Here is a 24,890-nt window from a genome sequence, read left to right on the forward strand (position 1 = left end):
ACCCCTTCTTCTCCTCTTGTGCCTGCCCTGTGTTGTTTGGTACTGACTGGCGTATGAGCGACAAAGCTGTTCCATTTCTCTGCAGTATAGAAAAAACTTAGGATTTAAATGATAAAACATTTAACTGCAATTAATAGCAACTTAGAGATACTCTTAGTAAATGTTCTTACAACAGCATAATACACTTTCAGAAACCTTGTTTTAGCTTTTTGATTTCAAAACTTGTTCCTCCTGTAACCCTGAAATGCTAAGAAAAATGTTTATTAATTGTTCTTCTTCAATCACTAATCTAACTTAATCCTGAATCTGCCTACTTTTACATAATTTGTTGTCCTGACTGCATTGAAACTTTATTGCCAGTACTCAAGCCTACTTTATCTATGTCCACAGGCAGTTATCCAGCACTCCTCACTCTGGTATCCAAGTACATGAACCTCCCACAGGGCTCTGCTATGTAAATGAACTCTAAAAGTTTAAATAACTGAAAAATGCTGTGTTTAAAACATTTTAGAGTGAACTGACAAGGAGATTTTATTAAAAAAACCCACTGAGTCTGATAACTGAGGCTGATAGAGCCAATTAGCTTTGCCTCTGTGCAATTTATATACATAAAGTAAATGACCATTTGTTTTTAAGGGAGTTAACTAGCAATTACAAGGCTTTCCAGGAAGCTGTGTGAAAGCATTCCACCAGCTGAACTTTAGACCTTCCCATTTTTTGCTACTTGTTTGTAAAATGAAAAATTAGGATTGCCTGTTAATTTCCTGATTGACTTTTACCAGAACTGAGTCATATTCCTGTTTTTTATCCTGGGTTCTGGAATTCAGACCAACAGTAAGAAGATGCTCTGGAAGCAGCTCCCCTATAATTTTGATGTACAAATCAACTAATCTTAGTAGGAATGTGCAATCTCTGGGTTACCACAGTCCTTTTGAAAAATGCAAAACAAACCAAAATTAGGCGAATGATTCAGCCATAAGCACTTTAACCATGAAGTATACCAGTCACATAATTTTCCAATAAAATTAATCCAGCTGCAACATCAACATTTTTATGTCCAAGTACTTCCCTTGAATTGCTCTCATGGCTTCTTGGTTGTGTCTCTTGGATCCATGCACCCAAGTTTTTCTCTGTACAACAGGCTTGCCTTCAAAGCCATGATGGCCACAAGTGTGGTACAGACTGGCAACAGTACTAAGCTGGACCCTCTGCCACTCTTCCACAACATGCAAAAATCTAGGATTTTTAATCTTCTTAAATTAAAATAGACCTTTATCCATCACTCACAGGTAAGATGAAACAAACATAGAAGATAATTTTGTAAAACAGTGTGCCATCCAGGCAGAAAGGGCCTCTGTGAGAACAGGAATTAACTGATTTCTTGTTGGCCAGATAACACTCAAGTTGTTGTACCGGCCTGCAATCAGAGCCAGATGCAGTGTCTGGCTGGACAGCAAAGTCCCCCTTCTATTTAGGTCATCTGTTTTGCAATCTTATTAGTTTAATTCTTTCTACTTGGTACTGTTTATTAACTCTGTGTATTTCTGCAATTACAAAATCATCTCTAGTATGTTTATAAAAATACAATACATAATCTGTTTTCCTTATTCAAATGCCAAAATATTTTCTGCACTTTCATTCCATTTCACAAAGAGGTTGATCTAATACAAATCTACCCCAAGTCTATATTAAAGCAGCTCCCAAATAACTTCTCTTCAAAGATAACGACCTCCATTAGAGGAGAAAGGAAAACAATCACAGCATAATGCTTTCTGTAATTTCCATACCATTTACCATTCCAAGGCTGAAGATGGCGTTGACCAGTGAGCCTCCTTTCCTGAAGTGATCTGTCATGTGCTCCAGCCAGTTTGCTTCTAAGCTGTTGACAGTCTGCCCATTCCTGGAGATCCTCATAGGGATAGTCACTGTGTAGTACTGGCTGCATTTTTGTGGAGTTTGGGGCTTGTTGAAGAGAGCGAAGATCTCTACTTCTACCAAAGAGTAAAAAAATGGAATAATGCAACAACCATGTCATAAAATTTCACCCAAAACAATGCAGAACCCACTGTTTGCTGTTGCCTAATCACATTGTGCAACAGCAAACAATTCTTTGGGATGTGGTTACCTCCTCAACACACTTCTGCAGTCCAACACAGCAGGACTTTCTCAAGACCAAATACAGTATTTTGCTTGCTTTTACAGTATTTCTTACTCACAATGGATTCACTGTTGATAATAAAACATTTAAAGGCAGTAATACCTGAATACTGATGCAACATTCCTCCACGGGAATCATCAGTTCAAACATGGAATCTTACTGCAAATTTAGAAGGAACTGCATTCTGTAGATCACAGCCATTAAAGTATTAAATAACTCCGTTTTGATAACACAAAAGCATGGAAAAAGCCAATGGCAGTCTCATCTCAAGAAAATGCAATGAATCATTCATGTAGAGACTCTGGTAGCTGCTTTGTTGATTTACTCTGGATCTGAGCCAAGGTGAGACATTAACACAACAGCAAATTAATTTTAAAAATGGAATTGTGAAGGGTCTTAAAAATTAGCACATCTTCTAGACTCTTTTCCATGTCTCCTCCAGTACATTTTAGGAGCAGTTTTTTACAGGAAAAAAGTCATTGCTGACAACAAAGCTGAGCTTTCACAGTCCTAAACTGCAATCAACTTTAAAAGCAGTTATCCTTCTCAGAAGGGTGTAACCATAATTAAAATAACCAACAAAAAATTTTGGACACTATTTTACTTATTAATGGACATGGAAATAAATGGTAGAATTTCTACTGACTTCCAAATGCCAAACATTCTCCCCAAATATATTAATATGAAAGGTAAAGGCATTACATGAAATCCCTTCATTCAATAAGCTCCTCTTGTTTCCAAGCTATTAGGTTCTAACCTCAAGCAAAAGTAAAGAAAGTGATGTCAAGAGAAATGTTAAGATTGTTCTCTAACAAACATCACTGAGCAAGAAGCAGTGTGTAAATTGAAAAAGATATCAGAAGGGAGATGCTCAAAAACAGGCTGGTAGCACTGGAAGAGAAGAGCTGGAAGCTCATAACCAACATGAAAAGAGACCTAATGATCTCAGACATGAACTATGTTTTAAATAGAGTAGAAAGGAATAAACATTAATGTGAATCCTCTTGCTGTTCACCACTTGTTTAGAAAGAATGAAATTATGATAGTCCTACCTCAGAAAAGCACACACAGAATACTTCTCTCATCATTTTGATTCTGACCCCCAGAAGAGTCTTTTGTTGGAAAAATGAGATCTTTCTGGGGCATACTGAGACACTGATATGAGAAGTTGGACATGACCCAGCAATGTGTGCTGACAGCCCTGAAACCCAACCCTACCCTGGGCTGCATCCAGAGCAGCGAGGGCAGCAGGGCCAGGGAGGGGATTCTGCCCCTCTGCTCTGCTCTGCTCTGGTGAGGCCCCACCTGGAGCTCTGCACCCAGCTCTGGGCTCCCAGCACAGGAAGAACACTTGCAATGGGTCCAGAGGAGGCCACGAAGATGATCAGAGGAATGAGGCACCTTTCCTATGAAGAAAGGCTGAGAATATTTGGGCTGTTCAGTCTGGAAAGACCTCAGAGCAACCTTCCAGTACCTGAAGGGAACCTACCTTTGACCCTACAAAAGAGCTGAAGAGAGACTCTGTACCAGGCATGTAGAGATAGGACATGGGGTGATGGCTACACACTGAAAGAAGGCAGGGTTAAATTAGATATTAGGGAGAAATTCTTCATGGTAAGGGTGGTGAGGCCCTGGAACAGATTGCTCAGGGAAGTTGTGACTGCCCCACCCCTGGACAACCTGGTCTAGGGTATTGTCTAACCCAAATCACTACTGACAACAGTTTTCACCAGTGACCCCAGATCCTCAAGCATGGCCAAAGACACTCTTCAGTTTGGTTCTAAGTAACACAACACTTTTGGACATACTATTGCAATATCTGTGCCTTGATATCAGGCAAATATTATTCAACATTGTGTTGAAAAGCCTTTTAAAAACGGGGGAAGCAAATGAGCACTACAAAACATTCAGGAATCAAGTGAAGAAGCATAAAAGTAACACTTGAATAGTATAAAACCCAAAATAAAGAACATATTTAAGATCCCACAAATAGTAAGAAATTTTTTTTCCTGAAGTTTTTTGTAGGGGAGAAGCAGTTCAAGAGTGGTAACTTCCCATGGAATACGTAGGGAAAAAAAACAATCACCTGATGCTTTCAATCTTCACACTCCCAAGGAAGAATGGAGAACTGGTGCCAAAAAACTGAAATACATTTTCCATGGGAGGAAAAGGGAGTGCTGTAATAACAAAAATTCATTCAAGAGTAAAAAAGAAATCAGCAGTGTTGTACAGGATTTGGAAAAATTCTACTTTAGATGAGCTACCACATAAAACTGCCTTCTCAGACCTTCAGTCTTGGAAAGTATTTGCATAACAGCAATAAAAAAATGCATGAAAAATAAAGCTAAAAAGCACTCAAAGAAAGATAACTGAGGAAGCTAAAATACATTTTTGAAATAAACCCTCTTTTCTGGCAAAACAGCAGCAATCTTGGGGTGTTACAGACAAAAGTTGGGAAGACTAGAGGTGATCAGCTTCACATTATGCAGAAATATTAAGAACATGATTACTTGCAGCAAAAGAATTTCAGGGTTCAGTAAGGAGAGAAATAGCATCAAAGAGATGATTAAACTTGCTAAGTTAACTCTCTCAAAGATAGCATATAAAAAAGAGAGAACTGATCTGGCTAGACTTGCAGATAACTAATTTTTAACTATAAAACTAAGACAGGTTTTATGTGTAAAATAAAGTGTTGGGACAACCCACCTCTAAGGCTGTAGAAGAGAAGGGATTGCTCAAACAACAGCTAAGCTTTGACCCTATCTGGGTGCCCCCTTGCCCAACAAAAACTGAAGAAATTATGTTGGAAGTTACTAGAGTGTGATGCAAATTGGATCCAAAAGCTAACTACACCAAACTGCAATGGAAACCAGACAATAATCCAAGGAGTACAATGTAAAGTCATTCTGGGTCCTATACAGGCAATTCCCAAAGGGACAGGATTGTTTGACTGAATCTATGAAAAGTCCAGACAATAGGGATAAATAAAAGTCAAGGACAGACCCAGCTTTAGAAATTTCACCTACATTCCCCCTGCATAGATTTGTAGCCTGTAAAGAAATTAAGGAAAGCAGTAAGAGAAATGAGTGTAAACAGTTTTCTTGGATTTAAACAAACACAGAAAAGTATTTTGAGGCTTAAACTTGAAAAGAAGCAAGAATATTTTTCCTTTTAGTTTTCTAAATTGCTCTGGTCTACATCCTATTTTGACCTACAGTTCTTGCTACGGAAAGTAACCTTTGAGCAACAAACACCTTAAGAAGGGTACTTTAGATCTCAGCTGAGACTTGTGGTCTTTGATGGCATAAAATGACATTTAAAAAGTGGAAAGCCCACATTATGAATTAGTGAAGATTAACAAAAATAACTGCTGTTTTCCAGTTATTACAATTCTGACTGAAGCACTGACCCCCACACTGAATGTAGGATACTAGGAGACTTTAGAGGCCAGATCACATGTATTCATGCTGCTCCTGAGGTGGTTTAATTCCAGCTATCTGTTCACCTGCTACAAAGGGGCTAACTGTGATAAGCCTTTGTGAATTATTCCTTCTATGGCTGCAAAAGCTTGTCAGGCAGATTACCAGGGCTTTTTATTCAAACACACAAAAAGGAGACAAAGATCAAGAGCTCTCAGGGTATGGCAACAAATACAAAAATGAACCAGTTCAGCTGAACATCAGACAAAAATAAGTCTTCACACTCAGGCATACATATGGGCCACAACAAAGCTGCACCTGCCTATATCATCTCTTCCTTTGCCATCTGACTCCCGCTCAGTTGTTGTGAACTGAGTTACCACGCTGAAATCAGGTTAAGTGGTTCATTTGGGGCATCTTTTCTTCACTACCTCCAGTGGCAATGTCCCCCCTGCATTCCCACCCCCCAAAGGAGCTGGGAACATAATTGAGGCAATTTTAACTTGGTTTTTATGTACAAGGGGTCACTGCAGTACTTACTGCCAGTAAGTGGTTTTAAACATCGTGCTGGCGTTTCATTCTCTGCAAGTCCGTTCGTCTTGTCTGCTGCTTCTCTCACACTCAGGTTCTCATGCTCTTCACTTCCCTTCACAGATTTGGAATTCAGCTCTTCAGTAGCCTGTCCTTCACCTCTGCAGCCCTCTCTGGATGTGGCACACTGGTCAGCACTTTGCTCACTCTGAGTTGGAGTACTGCATCCATCAGTGCTGTCTATTTTCTCGCCATCCGGTGAAGCATGATCCTCGGGGTAATTTGAAACATTTTTATTATCTCTTGATTGCACAGAGTTGTTACTGGCAGGTGTCAGGGAGGCGCTGACAAGGCAGTTCTTTTGGGAATGGTACTGAGGTATAATTCCAACAAATTTCAAGCCTTGACTTGCAGCATCTTGAATCTACAAGTTGAAGAAGATTAGATTTTTAACTGTCAAGCTGTCTTAGCTAAATAGAAACACAGAAAATAACACCCTTTAAGGCAACCAGCATGTCATTTTGCTACTTTTGTCCACTACCACTAGAAATTGTCATGTTGCATTTATATAAAAAGGTACATTCTAAAGAAGCAGGATGAAAAGTTGCCCAAACCATCTGATATAATGTGAAGGGAGGGGGGAGGAAAGAAGAGAAAATGCCCACATATTTCTTCACAAGAGACAAATCTAATTTATAATAAAATACTAGAAGTGGTATTTCTTACAAAAATATTTTTGCATTGATCATAAGAAATTGGAGACATATTATTATATCTTCTGCTGTATTAGGTGTGTGATTATGACATTTATGCAAGTAAAAGCTTATTAATTCTATAACAACAGTTGTTGTTTGTCCTATTTTGGATTGAGACACAAATGGCAAACTTTCACATAACGAGCGCATAAAAGCAAAGCTATTTTAATACAGCACTTTGGGGAAGATGCAGAACTCAGAATAGAAAAAGGCATTGTGACATGAGCTAAGAAGAAAAAAAAGGAAACTAAAAGCTCTATCATTAATCCTTTAAACTTCAGGTAAAGAAGGAAAATTAAGGAATCAGATCACAAAAGATCCTAAGAAAAAAAAGCATTGGGCTAGTAGTAAGGACAATCAGCTAAAGGCAGCATTAGCTAATAAAGGTTTGAGATGAAGCAGAAATAGAAATCTCTTTCAGGCAGATTCTGCACTATGGAGTCATCAGCCTCACACTCCTCAAACCCAGGAGAAGTGTGAGTGCGAGACAGATTTCTGTGAAAACATATGAGTGTCTACTGCTTCATTTATCAAAATCATTCACCAAAATGAAAAGGCTTCCATTTAATGTATACTCTTCACATAAGGTAAAGTCTAAATACACATCAATCTTTCAGAAATAAATGCCTCGAGAATGGAGAAATAATTTCACTTTGTCTGCATAACACAATTCCAAAGAGCTAAAGTGTATAAATTCTTTGCCTATGCTCAAGTTAGCATGAACTGAGGAAAAACAGTTCAGTGGGGCTTTTTTCAGTAGCACGTGAAAAGGAAGAAATTTGTATATTTTTCAAATTTAAGAGGAAGCTCAGTTCTGCATCTTTTTTTTTTTTTTTTAATGAATCATTTACTTCCTGGTAACATGTTGCTGCTCCGAACACACAAACCTGCAGACGATGCCTAATCAACAAGAACTTCCTTTTTCAAACCACTATTGCATTTTCCATGTTAAATTAACTCCTCATTTCATGATCACAGGAATTTAAACAGAGGCCTCCAGGAAACAAGGCAATGGTGTTCACAGGTGTTTAGCCTGGGAAACATGGGATGCTGACTTAAGTAAAGCTCATTTCTAAACAGGACAATAAAAATACCATTAGCAGTATCCTGGCCAAAAGGGTATCTGTCTACAAAGAAAGTTAGCTTTTACTTTGCTTAGGAAGGTTTAACTGAGTATCAGTGACAGATGCATTTATAATGTGCTCAATGGTCCACACTCTCCATTGTAACTTGATTAATACTTTCTTATATAGTTAGTGATAGAGTTACACATTCATTTCATCTCCTATCACTCATGTACAGACACAACACTCCATTTGTTTAGTAGGTTGCAGGGCAGCTAATTATAGAAATCTAACTAGTATGCAACTGTTAGAGAGTTTGAGGACAGTACATATGTGGTAATATTACTGCTCCTGGTCAAAAGTCTGCTTGTCAATCTACATCAGACTCCCACGCTGTGATAGGGAGGAGAAAGAACAACTTTCACAGATCCTGTAGCAATGTTTTTACAGCTTACTCAAAAAAATTTTGATTGTTCTAAGGAGTACCTGAAGCTGAGGTGCTTCTTTTGAGGCTCTTGTTCTCAAAATAGAAACATGAGGATCTGAAAACCAGATTGCAGTCTTACCTGTATTGGCCAAACAGCTTAACAGGGAAGTTGGAAAAAAGACTTTGTATCTTCAAGGCCCTTTCCCAACAAAGTTAATACTGTAATTAATTACTGTTAATACTGTAATACTTTACAATACAGAACACAAAATCTTATTTAAATATACCTTTCAAAATTTCCCAATGACATATGGCAGAACCAAGCATCTCATTATTCTCAAGAAAGCAAATGTAGCAGGAAATGCTACATCAAAAGTGTGATGCAAACTGCAGAACAGGAAAGTGATGTATCAGCAGACACAGTCTCTCCTTTCAACTTCTCACAAAACCATGAAGAAGCTAGCTTTCATCAGAAAGTGTAAAGGCTGAACACATTCAAACTACACAGGCAATTTGTTTTTCAAAATCCTGCTGAGAGCTTAAATATTAAGAAATTTTAGTTGCCTTCACATCCAAACTGAATCATGCCATCCAATAGAATCACATTTTCTGTTTCCTGTATTTCAAAGATTGAATATATGAACTTAAAAAAAAAAAAAGAAAATAAAAACTAATCCAAACGACAAAACAAACAAACAAAAGAGCCCCACAAAACCAAACCCAGACCTCAGTAACTGGAGAGGCTGTGCCCAGGAGATACACAGGACAGAAGGACTGTTTCTGTAAGCCACCTGCAGGTTTTGGGCCCCCTTGCAGCATCCTGTGCTGGAGCACACAGACAGTTATGTCTGTCACTGCCTTCTGGGCAAACATCTCAGCAGATGCACTGCTGGGAATCAGAAAGAAGGCAAAGAATGGGAGAAAGAAGGGGTAAAGCTGAAGTGAATGGGAAGAACGTGATGCTAGTTGGACAGGGTCACCCAAGACATATTCCAGATCAGATAAATAACTTCATTACTTGTCTTTATGTGCCAGTGTAGAGCACTAACAAAGGTCTGTGTTATACTGCATTGTATGACTAAATGAAAGGAAAAAACATAAAAACAACTACATCTCTACCACTTTTCAAATCAGATAAAAATCTAGATTTAAAATGCCCTTATGCTGGGTGATCAATACTAAGTTCAACTGTTTTATGACAATTTATATACCTCAAATATACTATATACTTGCCCTTTACATCTTGGGAAATTTTGAAAAGGGAAATTCCTACAAAATTTAAAAAAAAAAATCTTTCCTTCTTTCCCCAGATGGGAACAGAAACATTTTCATTGCCTCATAAAGCGCTGCTTGGATGATATTAACCACAAACACAAGACCAGATCTCCATCACAAAGGACGTTATTGTTCAACCACAGAAGCAGAACTTAACTCATTTATTTCAATCTGGATAAACCCCCAAGAGGGTACATCCAAATTCATTTGCAACTGGCTTGCAACAAATTGGATTTATGGCCCTTTAAAAATAGAATCTGCTTAAAGAAGGGGTGAAATTTCATGTGTACAGAGGGCCAAGGCAGTTTAACAATTTAATGTCATCCCTATAATTTGCTTGATTAGAAACCTGGCATTTTCCCCAAAGGGAAAAAAATGACAGATTTAGCCTCCGCTGTCTGAGAAATAAATATCAAATTTCCCACGAACTTTAGAAGGAATAGGAACAAGCACCGTGTCCAACCCTGATGTCACTACCTTAATTGAATTTTAGCTGGGGCACTTGTGTTAACATTCTTAACATTTGGGAAGTGTTATTGTTTATTTCAGAAGTGCCTGACCGCTATTTTTATATACTGCATTTGGAAGAAAGGAGCCATCAGCAGCACAAAGCAGTGTCACTAAACATTACGTTGATGTAGCAATTTATGTCCCATCTTTTTAAATATTTCTGGTTCTCTTGAAGGTTCCCTACCCTAATTAGAAAATGGATGACAGTCTAAATTAAAGATCTGTAAAACTACACCTGGCAGCAGCATGGCAGAATGATAAAATCCTCTTTTTTGGAAAGTACCTGTTTTACTCTGTAGCTCTCAGAGTCATGTCAGAACCCACGTTCAAAAGCTCATTTTGAACAGTCACATACAGGTTCTCATTTCAAATCTATTCTGAGTAAAAACACTTATCAATTCCACTGTACAGCCCATAAAATGCTTATGATTCCGTGTTTCTTGCTCCATTGTCAGCTCCATAATAATCTCCTATTGACAGTGAGCATGATGGTACTCTTATAAATATGGAAACTCAAGGACATAGATCCCATGCTGAACAGAATCATACACTTTTGTCAGTTTCAGCAATTGCTTACAAGGAGATGCTGATAACATCCCTGTGGGACAGCACACAGAAAATCAAACACTTCCAGCAAGCTCAGGGTAGTATTCCACTGAAATCAATAAAAATGTCAAACAACACACAGCAATTTAATAATGAGGATCTCTCCCAGACAAGAATTTCAAACAAATTATTTAGTAAGTGTTAGGAATTTCCCTTAACTCTTTAAGGGAAAATATCCAGGAGCTGGATATTTTTGAGATGTGTTCAGAGAAAAAGCAGTTTTACTAATGTCATCAAGGCACTTGAGTTTACAGCAGTCCAAAATGGTCTCAAGGCTTACACTTTCTGAAGACCTGGAAAAAAACACCTTCAAGACTTAGGCATTGAACATTTCATTAGTAGGTTTGCTAGATGGTTCATTATATAACAAGGTACTGAAAGAATTTCATAGAAACCCAGAAACAATTTATGAAGAACACACATATCAAAAATGCTCTTAGAGAAAGGTCATTTTCCAGGAGCAAGGAACTGATTTTCTGATGGTCAGATTCATTTAGTTAGCTCTGCTGTGAACTTTGGGAAAGACTGCTACTTAATCCTACTGATGGCCAAACATATGGCCTTGGAAACACTGGCTGGTTAATTTTGCTCAGAGCTGTCTATTTAAACCAAGTGTGAACTGTCTTAGTCAGTAAAAGAAAGGTCTTGTCTGTTCAGTTGTTGTTTTTGAAAGAACAATGTTAAAGGCATTAGGTGTCATAATATGCACCAGAAACCAGATCAGTTCATTTCTCTACCTTCTGCTTAGGATTCAAGCAAATCTCCTCTGGAAACAGACAGCAGCAGAGATCTTCATGCAAAAAACACGATCTTGTGGTTTGAGGAGAACGCTATGCATGCCAGAAGATGGAACTGGGAAAGTATGCTCAAGACTACAGTCTTCCAAATCTGTCCTCCTTCATTAATATTTAGTAAAACATGTTTCATCATAAACACTGCACATCCCCCTTCCAGTTTGCTCATCTATGGAAACAGATGTTTAAAATTAAGACAGGCTTTTAGTCTGCCCCTTATGTTTTCTGTAGGTCTCACATGCTCCTTCCTTGGAAGACAGGAACAGCCATCAAGAGTTTACTGCTTATTTTAAAACCAACTAAGCTTAGCTAAGGTTTTAAAGGAGGATTTAGCTCTTTCTATATGACTCAGAACTTCTGAAACTTTGGTACTTTTGTATCTCTAGTAACACATTACAAAAAAAAATAATTCTGCTAATCTAATAGCAAAGTATCAACTGCTCATAGTTTTTCTATCCTATTACTCAGGATTGCTTCACTGCTTGCACATTTCCAAACCATGCAACCTTTCTGACTAGAATGTTCCTTTGTTTAAGCCTGTACTTCCCATGCATTTTTAACCTTTTCCAGTTTAGACATTCACCAAATTTTGTATGTGAGATAGATAGTTCGCATTCATATACATAGAAGCAAATATAAATGTAGCTTTTAGAGAGTAAAATCCCAGTCTACATTCAAGTTTTCAAATTATCAAGTATTTTCACGGAAGTATTTCATCAAAATAGGCCATGAGGGATAAAACACTGGAGGGATGCCTTGGAAAATGCTGCCATAATCCCAAACCATTGATCTGCCATTTTACCATCTCACTGCAATTGTGGCAGAGGCACAAGAACTAGAACAAGATAGAGAATAAGGCACTGGACAAGGAAGCAAGCTTTGCAGTTTTACAACATGTTCCTTGGTAGCAGCCTCTGCAGAAGGGAACTGAAGGCCACAAACAGCACAGGGAGAAGAAATGTACTGAAGCGAGGAGCTACTGCAACTTACTGCTGTGCTGAAAGAAACAGAAGGTGGGATCTTAAGGCAGGGCTGCAGGAGATACTAAATTACAGCAAGCCACACATCTGCTACTTGAGCCAAGAAAGGGGTGAGATTGACAACTTGAAATTCCTCTCTGGCTCGCACTGTATTCACTCCTGAGAACAATGCAGAACAATATAACCACGCCACACATGCAGTGCAGCACGGTGCGAGTACACTTGCTCCTTTCAGCATATTTCATTAGATGACAGGTCTTGAAACCACTCTCATCCTCTGTGGTTCTGGATGTGTTGATTCTTCTCAATCCTCACTTTTAGCACCTGTTCCTTCACTGAAGGCAAAGAGTGAACATTGCTGGCCACACGCTACAAAGATTCAGTGAGTGTGGTATTTGTCCAAAAGCCACATAATATATCTGCACACTCCCACATTTCCTCTAACTCTGAAAAAAAAATCTTGAAATTATTCACATAATTTGTGAATAATTTGTATTGGGAACAGAGCAGCCAGCTATGCTCATTCAAACTAAATATTTGATATTCACTTTAAAAATAAGTCTGTAGAAATTCCATCCCAATCTCTTGCTGTAGAGACCTGGTATTTTCCAAATGCAGACCATGTTCTGTGCAGCAATCTTTAGTGAGTAAGTCCTACACTAACTGGTGAACATAACCAAGGGGAAAATATAGATTTACAGAGGTGTGTAGTTGATTGTTGTAGCTAAAAACCATTTTAGTAACTGGTGATGATGTGATTCAATATGAGTGATTTTAGTCCATCTCTGTTCTAGGCAGTGAAAACAAACCAAAAAAAAGGTTCACTGGTATTTTAAAAAGTAGGAATTCAGTCTCAAACTTACAGGCTTTACATTTACTTTGCAGGGAATGCTACTTTTATTTTTATATCAACTGAAGAGTGTTTCTTTAAAATCACATTGTTTCATCAAGCCATCTGTTACTCGTAGCCAAAATTACAATTTGAACAATTTGCTGGTAATTTATTTTAGCACAGTAAAAAACATTATCATATTATTGTTATTTTAAAAGTTATTTTTTCCCACCAGACAGAAGTAGGATCATTAAAAATATCAGCTACATACTTTAGAATCTATTTTTATCTTGGGCAAGGGGATGACTTGAAAGCTGATGGGGGCAAAGGATTATAAAAGCACTACCAGGCTCCTGGGAGAGTCCTGAAAATAGTTTTGCAATGTCCATGGAAGATATATATCAACACCACTTTTCCAGGGCTTAGTCAAAAGAACACAAGTTGAAAGAAGCTTAAGCAGGAACAGATGTTTCCCTTCACACCAGGCTGTTTAAAATAGAGTATATGCTATTTTTTACCATCTCTTGTTATACATACACTAGGAAAATGTTAACAAAATGCACTTTAATAAATATTATCACAGTAGATTACAAACAGCTGAACTATTGATGTTGAGTTTCAAGTTCCACTTCATGACCATATCTACAGTTAACATCCAAATACTTAAAAAAAAAATAGGGGTTCTGTTTGCACTGAAAACATGCAGAAAACAAAGCTGTCAGCTAAGTGCTCAGCAATGGTTTTCATTACAATGCACTACAGAAATAATATTGTATTGTTCTCTTGCAAATACCCTGGAGAGTGAAGGTTTTGTGGTGGGATTTTTTGGGTTTGTTTTAAGGACAGAAATTATTTTAGATGAGATTGAAATCACATCTAGGTAAATAATCCGAGGTAATAAACAAGACTCTAGAAGGGTCATTTTTTAGCCACAAAGATAAATCTGAACTGCTTATTTATTTGAAGAACAAACCTCTGAGCAGTATTAAACACTTAATTTTTTCCCATTTTCTCTTTTACTGCCACCTGCTCTGACTGTACACCCTGCAGGAAACTTCTGAACAGACCAGCTAAAACATGTGCAAAATAAAGAGTAATGCTTAGGATTACAATAACCATTTAAGGTCCCCTGGTACCAACAAAGCAAACACAAACTTCACAGAAGAGAGCCCTGTAAGACTGCAGCATCTGAGTCAAGAAATCCACAAACACACCAGTGTTCCTAAGAACTCATGAGCTGCATCTCTTTGTTCCTTCCAAAAAATAAATCTAAATTTAAAGATTAAGACATGAAGAATAAGTAATGAAAGAGACAAGAATATGACAAATGTTGGAACAGCTATATGAACCCCAGGATTTTTATTATTCTTCTCATTATTATCAGTTAAAAAATCATAATATCAATAATGTTCACATTAATTATTTTCTAGGAAATTGCAGAGTTTTGTCTTCTCATTTCTTTGTCATGCTGTTAACTAAAAAATAATAATATAATATTCGGGAGACATTGATATGTTTATCTTCCATATCCTCTTGCCATTTCCTAATTAGATGCTGAAGAGAGTTGAAAAACTCAGAAGCTGAGAGTTCAGAATCATTTCACATATTGCTTTCATGCAAAATACAGATATGTGAAGCCCCTTGTTTTGATCACACAAAACAAATTTTCATTCTGATGTGAGTAAATATGTAGAAAATAAGTGAATCACTCCTCTGACTAGAAGCATTTATGGAAAGATTTTAAAAACTCTTAAATTTCCATAGGTATTTAGCTGTTATTTTAGAGGAGAAATCAAGGTCCTCCTAAATACTTCGAGCCTGCTTCAATCTTGCAACTTAAAAGAAGCTGGAGAATGAACCTGTCTCTTAAGAACAACACTAACACAAAAATTCTTCACCAATTAGAACTGTAACACTGATGACTCTCCAGAAAACAATGCACATGAGCTAAGACAGCAGTAATTCGGAAAACTCCAAAACAGCTATGGATCAATGCAAGGGGAAAAAAATCAAAAGAGCAGAAAAGAAGGATCTCAATATTTTAATTAAATCGCCAAAGTAGAGAAACATGCAGTGAGAGTGACCTGCATTTTTGCAGGGGGTGTAGCAGTTCCTTATCCAGCCATACAGCAAATCTCCTGCCTGAGGCTCCCCCCAATGAAGGGAGGGCAGGTAACAGCAGGGGGATCAAAATGCTCCAAGAAATGTCTCACCCCTCAGAAGCACACTGAATTCAACTACAGTTTAGCAATGCATAATAATTTCCAGAGCATAAACTAACACTTGAAACATTTTCATGGCATAACTCATGCCAGTTTTACTCCTGGTAACATTTCCTTTTCCATAAAACTATCTAGAGGGCTCAAATACAGTAGATCCTTTCAGCAATGTAAGATGAGAGCTCTTCACACAAGTGTTAGTATTGTACAGCCTTTCTTTCAAAATAGTGCAATTCTCTGCTCAACTTGCCTTTGTAACAGAGAGAACTGGGGGTCACACTAGATCAAGTACATGGGTGGCAGCATCCCTGCAATGTATTCTCTTGGCAGATTCCTCCTTGGGGTCCCATTCACTTACATCTGAGAGGTACCATCGCTTCCATGGCCCAGCAATGCTATTATTAGGCAATAAAATAAATGTCAAGAGACTTACCAGCAAAGTCACTGTATCTGCAGGAGTCAAGACTATTTGTGGGGTGCTTTGGACTACAGAAGTTGTTCTGAGGATCAGCTAAGGGAGTGACACGTTACTGACAGCTTTGGAGCCAGTGGTAATGATTTGTACTCACTGAACTTGACCAAGACACAAGAGAGGGAACAGCAAAGAGCAGATTTGACACACGCTGTCTCATCCAGCAGATTTCATGGCACAGTAAGCATCACAAAGGTGTTTCACAACGGCAGTCCTGTTACAAGTGGAACCAGTCCACTTCTGAAAATGCAGAACCAATTACTCATCTGTACTGCCTTAGGTTTGCTGAAAGAAATTAGACTCATTTCTGAAGCAAGTAAAAACAGAGCAGCAGGGAGAGATCCATGTCTAGCCAAAAACATAAAAGATGCCTGCATCTGGATTTCAGTTAAGCTGCACCATTTTTAAACCATGCTCTTCTATGCTTATCATGCTTCCTACTTCCACAGGGACAAGAAACGTGAATCCTGCAATGATGTCACACTGAAAAAAAAGACACCATACAAGAATTCCCTTTGATGGTGCATTATTAAGGAGATAGGCAAGGATCCAAAAATGCGCTTCCTAAATTTTAAGAAGTTAAAACTGGGGAGACGTGGTACAGAAAGAATCCTCCATTTCTTAGCCTGTCACCAACATGGCAAAAATGTGAACATAAGAATAAAACCTTCTGCCAGTTAGTTCTAGACCTGTACCAGATTGTAGATTCTAGACATGTATCAGATTGATACAGAAAACAGAGGTCATGAGAAATATATCTGGCATTCACATATGATTGTGTGTCCAAAATAAATCTTTACTTGGGATGTCAGCCTAGCTCCTCCTTCCCTTACTTGTCTCCATAGACTCCAGAGAACACTCTCAGATGAAAACATGATAACAGGATACACAGAAACAAAAAGCAACTAAGGAAGTAATTAAAGGCTACCCTATTTGACATGAGGCATAAGTCTAAATATTACAAAATATGGTATCTTAGAAGTAACATCTCTACTTTCAACAATTTCAGAATGATCTGAGTCCTGGTGATCAAAGTTCAAAAGTTAGCTCTGCTTATTATAAAACAGGTGAGCAAATCTTTAATGTCTGTTTAGTCTGAGAGCAAAAGACAGCAGTGTTAATACCAATACAGCAGTACAATATGTACACAACGGTTTAGTTACTTCTTTCACTGCCCACAAATTATGTATCAAAGACACCATGGGACTTTTTGAGCTCTTTAGGACAGGTTAAGTCACTCTAGATCCACGTGGGTATCAAAGAACAAGCACACTGTGGTGATTTTAAAGTATAGGAAGAGTATATTTTATTCAACATCATGTCCCCAATATTTAAATGTTCCCTGTCTTGCCATAGCCAGAAACCATGGCAGAAAAGCAGCAGAGACAATGGAGAACTGCAATGAAGCCCAGCAGCACAGAAAGATCTCAGCCACAGAACAAAGGTTTGACCAGAGTCTTCTTTGGCATTTCCTAAATATTTTATAGTCAACATTCTACTGAGACACTTTGTTTTGGTGAGCAAGAAGCATTCTCCAAGTAAAATAACCTCCTTGTTACACATTATATGGAGTTATAGAAGAAAAGCACATATTACCTATTGTACAATTGTATTGTGTTTGCAGAAGGAAGCAGTTAATATTCAATATTAAGTACAATTTCAATGCAACAAAAAGTCAATCCAGAAAATGTATTAAAATTGCATCCATGTTCAAACTCAAGGTAAGTCTTACTTGCTCAGCAGTGCACAATAAAATGAATAAAATTAATTTTCTTGATGTATAGGAAATTTTTAGTAAGCTCAGGGAGAAAATTTTGACTTCTTATTCTATTTTGAAAATATGGCTATTCTATTTGGTTTGGGGGTTTTAAAATGCAGTAATTGGCAATACACGAAGATACTAAAACTGCTAAAAGGCTCTGTAATGAACAGCTTATGAAAAAATAAAGGATTTCCCTATTCAATTAAAACATTCTATTAACTTCAATTGTATTCCACAGTTTGAGAAGAATTATAAGGCTGTTCATTTTTTAAAGAAAGGAAATGCCTTCTCTAACAGCTTTTTGTTACTCTTTTGTTTGAAGAACATCCTTTATTTTTCCATTTATTTTGTTTGTAAACATGATTTATATCTGGTTTATATGCCCTTAAAAGCAATGGATATTTTTGTTGCTCAGACAAATTAGTTAATATGACAATTAATTCCTACTCCCAAACAAGTCTTGTTTCCTGAGTTAGATTTACATAAAAGTGTTGAGACTTTCACAATGTGCATAATCAGATACAGTGACACAGCATGCACTTGACAGCAACAGCTTCAAAGAACTTCAAATTTCTCTACATCAAATAACATCTGAGGAAGAGCGACATACTCAACCTACAGAGAAACTGTAAATATACATTCTAGCTATTAAAATTTAAATTATTATCTTTCAAAAAGGGATCTTCATAACCCCACAATCAAATGGCTTCTATCAACAGCAACATTTCCATGTCTAGAAAAGCATTCTAAAGAGTCTCAGAATTGGATATTTATGGAAATAAGATGACTCCTGGATTGTCATTTTGTTTTCATGTTATCCATACTCCTTCTGAAGTTACAAATGCAAAGGCATTTTCTGTTTCAATGATGCACAATTTTGCCACCAGTTGTGACAGTTATGCCTATTATTCTACTCCGACTCAAAGAACTGAAGAACAAAATCAAACATGTTGAAACTGGTACACAATAACTACACCCGTTTTTCCTAAGTATGAATATATTGAAATAATCCAAGATAACATCAAAATAGTAGTGTAATAACACAGTTCGACCTGAAACAAAATTTGGGCTCACATTTTTGAATGCTATTATGTGTTCAGAAAACTTCAGTTTTTCTGATACCAAAATCTATATATATATTTAAGCCTCAGATAGTTACAGCTGCATTATTTTTAATCCAGTTCTTAAAATTCACAGTAAAAATGGAAGACTGAAGATCAGTGTAGTCTGTCAAGCTGAGTCCCTATCAAGCTCATAACGCCTGTGCTGTAGTTTATTCTAAAAATTTTCTTAGCTATTATCACTGCAAATGGACTTAAAGCTAGGGGAGCATGCCTACTCACACCCTGTGGCTAAATAAACACACTACTCAGTGCTAGTTCATATAACATGTACAGGACACAACAGATGCTGAAGAATTTAAAACAAGCACAATGTAAATCTGTTTTCACTAAAATGGACATAACCTGCTAATTTCCAGTCTGGCAGAATATTATAGTGTCAAAAATAATTTTAAAAAGAAGGCAATAGATAAAGAATCGCAGTGTTCTCTTCAAATTCCCTAATATATATTTAATACTTAATTGAAAGCAACAGTATTCTGGTTCACAAAAGTATTTAGGTTACCAATACCAGCTCTATGAAACACCATGTGATACTGAAACAAAATTAAATAATCTGGGCGTAAAACGCCTTTTAGGTAAAGCACTATCCAACAGGATATCTGGACACTAAAACCAGAAACTATATATATTGTTTCAACATAAAATGTACATTGTAGGACCATCTTCTGCATTGATATCACCTGTGGGAGGTCATTCTCCTGTGACACTACAAATAAGTTTTTAATAATAATAGGATCAAACTTGTTTCTCTCAAGAAGTATAACTGCTGTTCAGATACTTTAAATTACAAAACAACAAATTCTAATACAGTATTCCAGGTGGTCCACGTGATACATATCCCTACTGACAAACTGACAGAACTACAAGCAGTAATTATAGTGCAAATAAAAGCATACTGTGTTCTGGGGGGTTCCCCCCCTTTTCTTTTTACTCACTTTCTTAATAAAATCAGGCATCTCCTTTTTCTCTGAAAGGTGGTTTAAAGAGGAGCAGCATTCTACCTCCAACACATATCCTTCACTATTGACGTCGCCTTTTGAAGACCTAAAGAGGCAGACAGAAAAGAAGAATCAATTTCTGTTGTTACACTGGATACCCAGACATCCCATTTATATGTATTTCTCCTGCAGAGCCAAACTTCAGACAAAACTTCAGTTCCAATACATTCCTCCCACTGAGGTCAGTACAGTCATGACAAGTGGCAGCTACAATATGTGACCCACATGCTAGGGGAGCAGATCACACCAATGACCACCAATGGTGGGATGCTTCAGGGATTTCCAGATTTCTTTTTCTGTCCAAGAAACATTTTGGCAGCCTGGCATTTACAGCCAACACCAAGGAGATGCACGGGTGATAAAGCTCAGGATACACAAAAAGAAGGTTCCAATGCTATGGTCTGACAGATGGTCTGCACCCCGTAAGATGCATTTCAGACAGCAATTAAAAGAAACCCCTTCTCTTTATCTAGAACTATTCCAAAACAACATCTAAAATCAGGGGCTAATCAAAATAGTTTAATCTTCAGTCTTAGCTTATGTTCTGTTTTCAAGAAATGTAAAGCTGTGCCTGAAGTCCCCTTCTCTTTCAGAAGAGGCTAACTCCTAAAATAATTCAAAGCAAACGGCATCTGCCATATTTGTTTGCTGAACAAATGAGCACTGTGGAAATAAGGTATTGGTCATAATATGCCAAGGGAATATTTGGAAGTTATACTGAATGATCTTCAGAAACAAAAAAAATCTTCTGCAGGCAGTGCTACTGAAGGCAGTTTTCATCTCCTCCTGCCTCCCATGAAAGGAAACTGATACACCTGATCAACAGAGGATGTCTAGACAATCATTCACTTTCTCAGTTTTTCAGAAGAACACATGGAAGAACATTAAAAATAAAAGCAAGCTTGTCATTCTTGGGATCAGTAACAAAGCAGTTAACTAACATTTCCCAGAGAATCAAAAGACCAAGTTCCAAGTGAAGAACGAATCCTGGCCAGCAGTTGTTTGATGCCTGGCTACCAAGAGGACAGAAAGAAAGGTGCATAAGTTTGAACTGGGAGTGCTGAGGAGGCAGCAAAACAGGGGCTGGGCAGGCTTGCCACGCTTGCAAAAGCCAGTCTGTGCAAAAGGCCTGCTCTGGGGACTGGGACTGTGTGACACAAAGCTTCAGCTGCAGATGGTCCCAGGGGCTTTCCCCAGACACTTGCAGTTCCCCGGAGCCAGAGCCGTGCGGTGCGTGGGCTGCTGACTGCAAACTGCCAGTGTTTCCTAGGCAATGCTGCAGACATCTGCTACTTCTGATCCTCCCACTTTCACACAGGCCACACTCTCACCTCAGTCCTCTATCTCACTTATACCTGAACAGGTGGTAGCAGACTGTGCATTGTTTGGTAACACTGAAGACCCTTCTCTATATTTTTTCCCTCTTTTCTAGGTTCTTCTTACAACCTGTGGTTCCATTCTCTACTTCATTCTGGTCGAAAATTTTAACAAAGTGCTAAAACAAAAATTAAAGTGTTCATAAAAATTCTCCAAACATCTTTATAGAATTTATACAGATCATTATTGAGGGGCTAACAGTATTCCAGAACAACTCCTCTGCAACAAGCACACATAAATTAACTTAAGAGCAAGAACAACTTTGTCAAGAAAATAAAAAATCATTTTGAGAGGGACAACACGTGTACTGCAGACAATCATTTTTGCTGTTCTAAAGTCCTAGATAAGAAAATCCATCCTGGGCAGATTTTCTGCCACAGATGAACTCGAGAACATAAAAATAAACTTTAGAAATCCTCCCTGCTACTGCACTTACAACCAGACCTACTTTTTTTTTTTTTTTTTAGCCTGAATATGACAAACAGGAAAAGTAGCCCTGATGTTATCTAGCCACGTTCTAGACAGAAATAATATGAACTAGGGCTCTCTAATGCTCACGCAATCAATTAACTACCAACACTGCCACTCAACACTGTAAAGTCAAGTCCATACAGCATCAAGTGGAGCAAATGCAACTCTCCAGTGCTTTGGCTGTTGTGTAACTACAAACCAGAGGTGTGGTACCAACAGGCAGCAAGGAACCAAGCCCTTTTTAGACAACCAATTCCATCTTAAGGGGACAACTGCATAGCACTATAAATGCAAGGAACAAATATCTCCACTATTTCCCCTCTTGGATAGAAGCTCTCTGCCAGCCCAACTGAGGAAGCCACTCCCCTCCCTAAGACTGCAAAATGCTACAGCTCAAATTCAAAGTCAAGATATCAAATCCAGGAAATTAAGTATGTGTCATGCTATTTTATGTGCCCACCCATTTGGCAAAGGCTGTTCATAACTGGCACTGCTGTGACCCACATGAAAATTCACTATTCTAATTCCTCTGAAAGAATGAGATAGACTGCATTTTAAAGTTTAAATCCCCTGGCTACCTGAAAAAATAAATCCTTTTCAACCTGTATTGATAAAGTTTATAGACAGGTATAAGGAAGAGAGAAGCTGGCCTTGAACCACTCTCTCCTAATTCCCCTCCTCCCCCTGAACAGCTCCCTGAGCTCTGATTTTGTGCAATTTTTTGAGGACCTGCGTCCAACCTCTCTGAAAGGAGTAAGAGTTATCTGAGATACAGATTATATGCATAAAAATATAGTGATTATTACTGCAGCTGCTTAAAATGTCCTGTTTAACTCCTTTAAGAAGCACTTAACTTAAAATACACTTGCTGCTTGAAAATATTTAATTGGAGACAATTTATTCCTTCTGTAGCAGTTTAGGGGCTACCTCTGCACTAGGTCTCATGAAAGAAATGGCATCAAATAAGCTTGCACTCTGTTATGAACATTATTTTACAGAACACACTTAACAGATCCTACTAAAGGCTATAAAATCCTTCGTTAATATCTTCCAATAGAAAGACTCTATTTCCAAGAAGTATTTTTCCATGCTCTCAACTAAATTATGTCTGTATTTGTTAAAAGCAAGTCTTTGTTTATACCGGTAGTTTTTACCTTTTTAGGAAAGCTTTAAAAGCCTGTTATTCTGTCAAAAACAAACAGAACAAGTGCCATACCTTTTCATGTGAAAATAATAAATACCTGTGGATGTCACAGACCACAAAAATAATTTTCTGAGTAAAGCTACGTGGGCAAGGAATTGTTTCCAGTCTCTATGCAATAAACAGTGCATTTCATATGTGTATCAAAAAGTAGTCATAAATATCATAAAAGTCTCCCATTAAACTCTTCAAATATTATTAGTACAGCCACAGAGAAAGTGATAATTGTAGATAAAGCTAAATTCTGTATTAACAGAAATTAATATCGTTTTAGTTTTATTAATTTAATGGGACTACTTTAAGGACCACTTTCATTAGAAACTATGAAGCAGGACCCCCATAAAATGTCAAGATTTTATGGAGGTCCTACTTCATAGTTTCTAACGAAAGAACTATGAAGTAGGACCCCCATAAAATCTACCAAGATCCCAGAAGCCAGAGAAAAAGCCCAAAGAGCACAGTTCTGTGCACTTGCATTCCTCTGCTCTTTTCTGAAAAAGGACTGATGTCAATCATGAGAAATAACCCAATAATCCATACCCAGGAGTCTCTTACCAGTTTTATAGCACAGGATGTTACTGGGAGTCCAACCTATAAAATACTTTAAAATTAAAGCAATGGTTTATGTAAAGCTGATTTTCACTTTCCCATCATAAAATATTGCTCAACAAAAAGGAGAAAAGAGAAATGCTGAGATCAGTTTAGTCAAAAAATATGTAAGCTCCAGCAGTTCTGAAGATCTTCCTTTTCTTCTGGATACACAGTCATCAAGTTCTTCATTTTCTTTTCCTTCTCCTAAGTTGGAAAACTGAATCTTCCTACAAACATTTGGGTGTTTTGTATTACCTTTATTCCTGTGATTAAAAAAATGGCTGGGTTAATTAAAAAAGGTCCAGCCCTGAGAACAGCACACCTGGATATACTAATGCTGTGCCCTTCCTGGAAGGCAGGATGAACTGGAGAAGCTGCTACATCCCGAGTCACTACAACACCCTGCACTCACTGTTACACGTTTGGGATGCCTGAGAGGGAACACAAGGGACAGTGTGAACAACACCAGCACTTTCCCTGCAGTGAGGAAGGGCAGTCTCCTGCCTCCCATCCAGGAGAGAACAACCACTGGTTGGCCATGGAGATTGCCAGAAAATTTCATTGCAACTTACACACCCTGGGTTTCATTTGTTTTTCTTTGTTTATATGCTGTTTGTTGATCATTAACAGTTTTCCTGAAGAAGGGCTCTTCTGCCACTGAAGGTAAACTCAGTGCTCACCACGGACAACCTTAATCACAGGATGGCAAAGAGTTGAGGTGGAATTTCAGTCTACCTGATGCTGAGCAGAGGGTCAGCATTCACAGGCCTGGCGGCGTGGGGGTAGAGGGTACCCTTAAATTTTACCAATATGGAAAGGGCTCAGGACCACAGACTTCCAAAAAGTGTAATCCTGAATCCTAAACAGGGCTTCTAGTACCACTAAACAAGAAGATTATACATTGAATAAATAAGATTTTAACTTATAATTGGAAATTCACTGGCCAAAAATATGTTACAATGGTTGTTTCACTAGGTTGTCATTTCCTGCACAGCTGTTTGCTGTTAAGCACCATTTCATGGTAGAAAAACCATAACCAGCTGTGGAGAACCAGTAACTCACACAGTAACTATTAAAGCTGACAACTTGGTGTCCCTTACAGACTGGATTTCCAGCCCTTTCCAGATACAAGAAAGAACTGAAGAAGCCAACATTTGGTCCTAATCTTCCTGAAGTTCCCAATGCCCATGAGCTCAGCATGCCAAAACACACTTGGAAAACTGCAGAGATGCTCTAAAATTACTATTTCATTAAGATGATGCTCAGAATGTGAGCAGAGTTTTGAGATTTTCCACTACACAGGAATAGCTCTACCATTCAAATA

At 37.9% G+C, this 24,890-nt stretch overlaps 1 protein-coding gene across 3 annotated transcripts in view; it reads right to left on the minus strand.

The window, feature by feature from the left end:
- The window catches only part of RFTN1 (raftlin, lipid raft linker 1), a 104,006-nt gene that overhangs the window by 33,315 nt on the left and 45,801 nt on the right, over positions 1-24,890 (minus strand). For all 3 annotated transcript variants that reach the window (XM_005480920.4, XM_074538162.1, XM_074538168.1), the window contains 3 exons: positions 19,864-19,972; positions 6,118-6,532; positions 1,788-1,991 (listed from right to left, as the gene is read on the minus strand). In XM_005480920.4, the coding sequence (XP_005480977.2) occupies positions 1,788-1,991; positions 6,118-6,532; positions 19,864-19,972 (728 nt within the window). The remainder of the gene's footprint in view (positions 1-1,787; positions 1,992-6,117; positions 6,533-19,863; positions 19,973-24,890) is intronic.

Source organism: Zonotrichia albicollis, chromosome 1 (assembly GCF_047830755.1).
Source record: "Zonotrichia albicollis isolate bZonAlb1 chromosome 1, bZonAlb1.hap1, whole genome shotgun sequence".
NCBI lineage: Eukaryota > Metazoa > Chordata > Aves > Passeriformes > Passerellidae > Zonotrichia > Zonotrichia albicollis.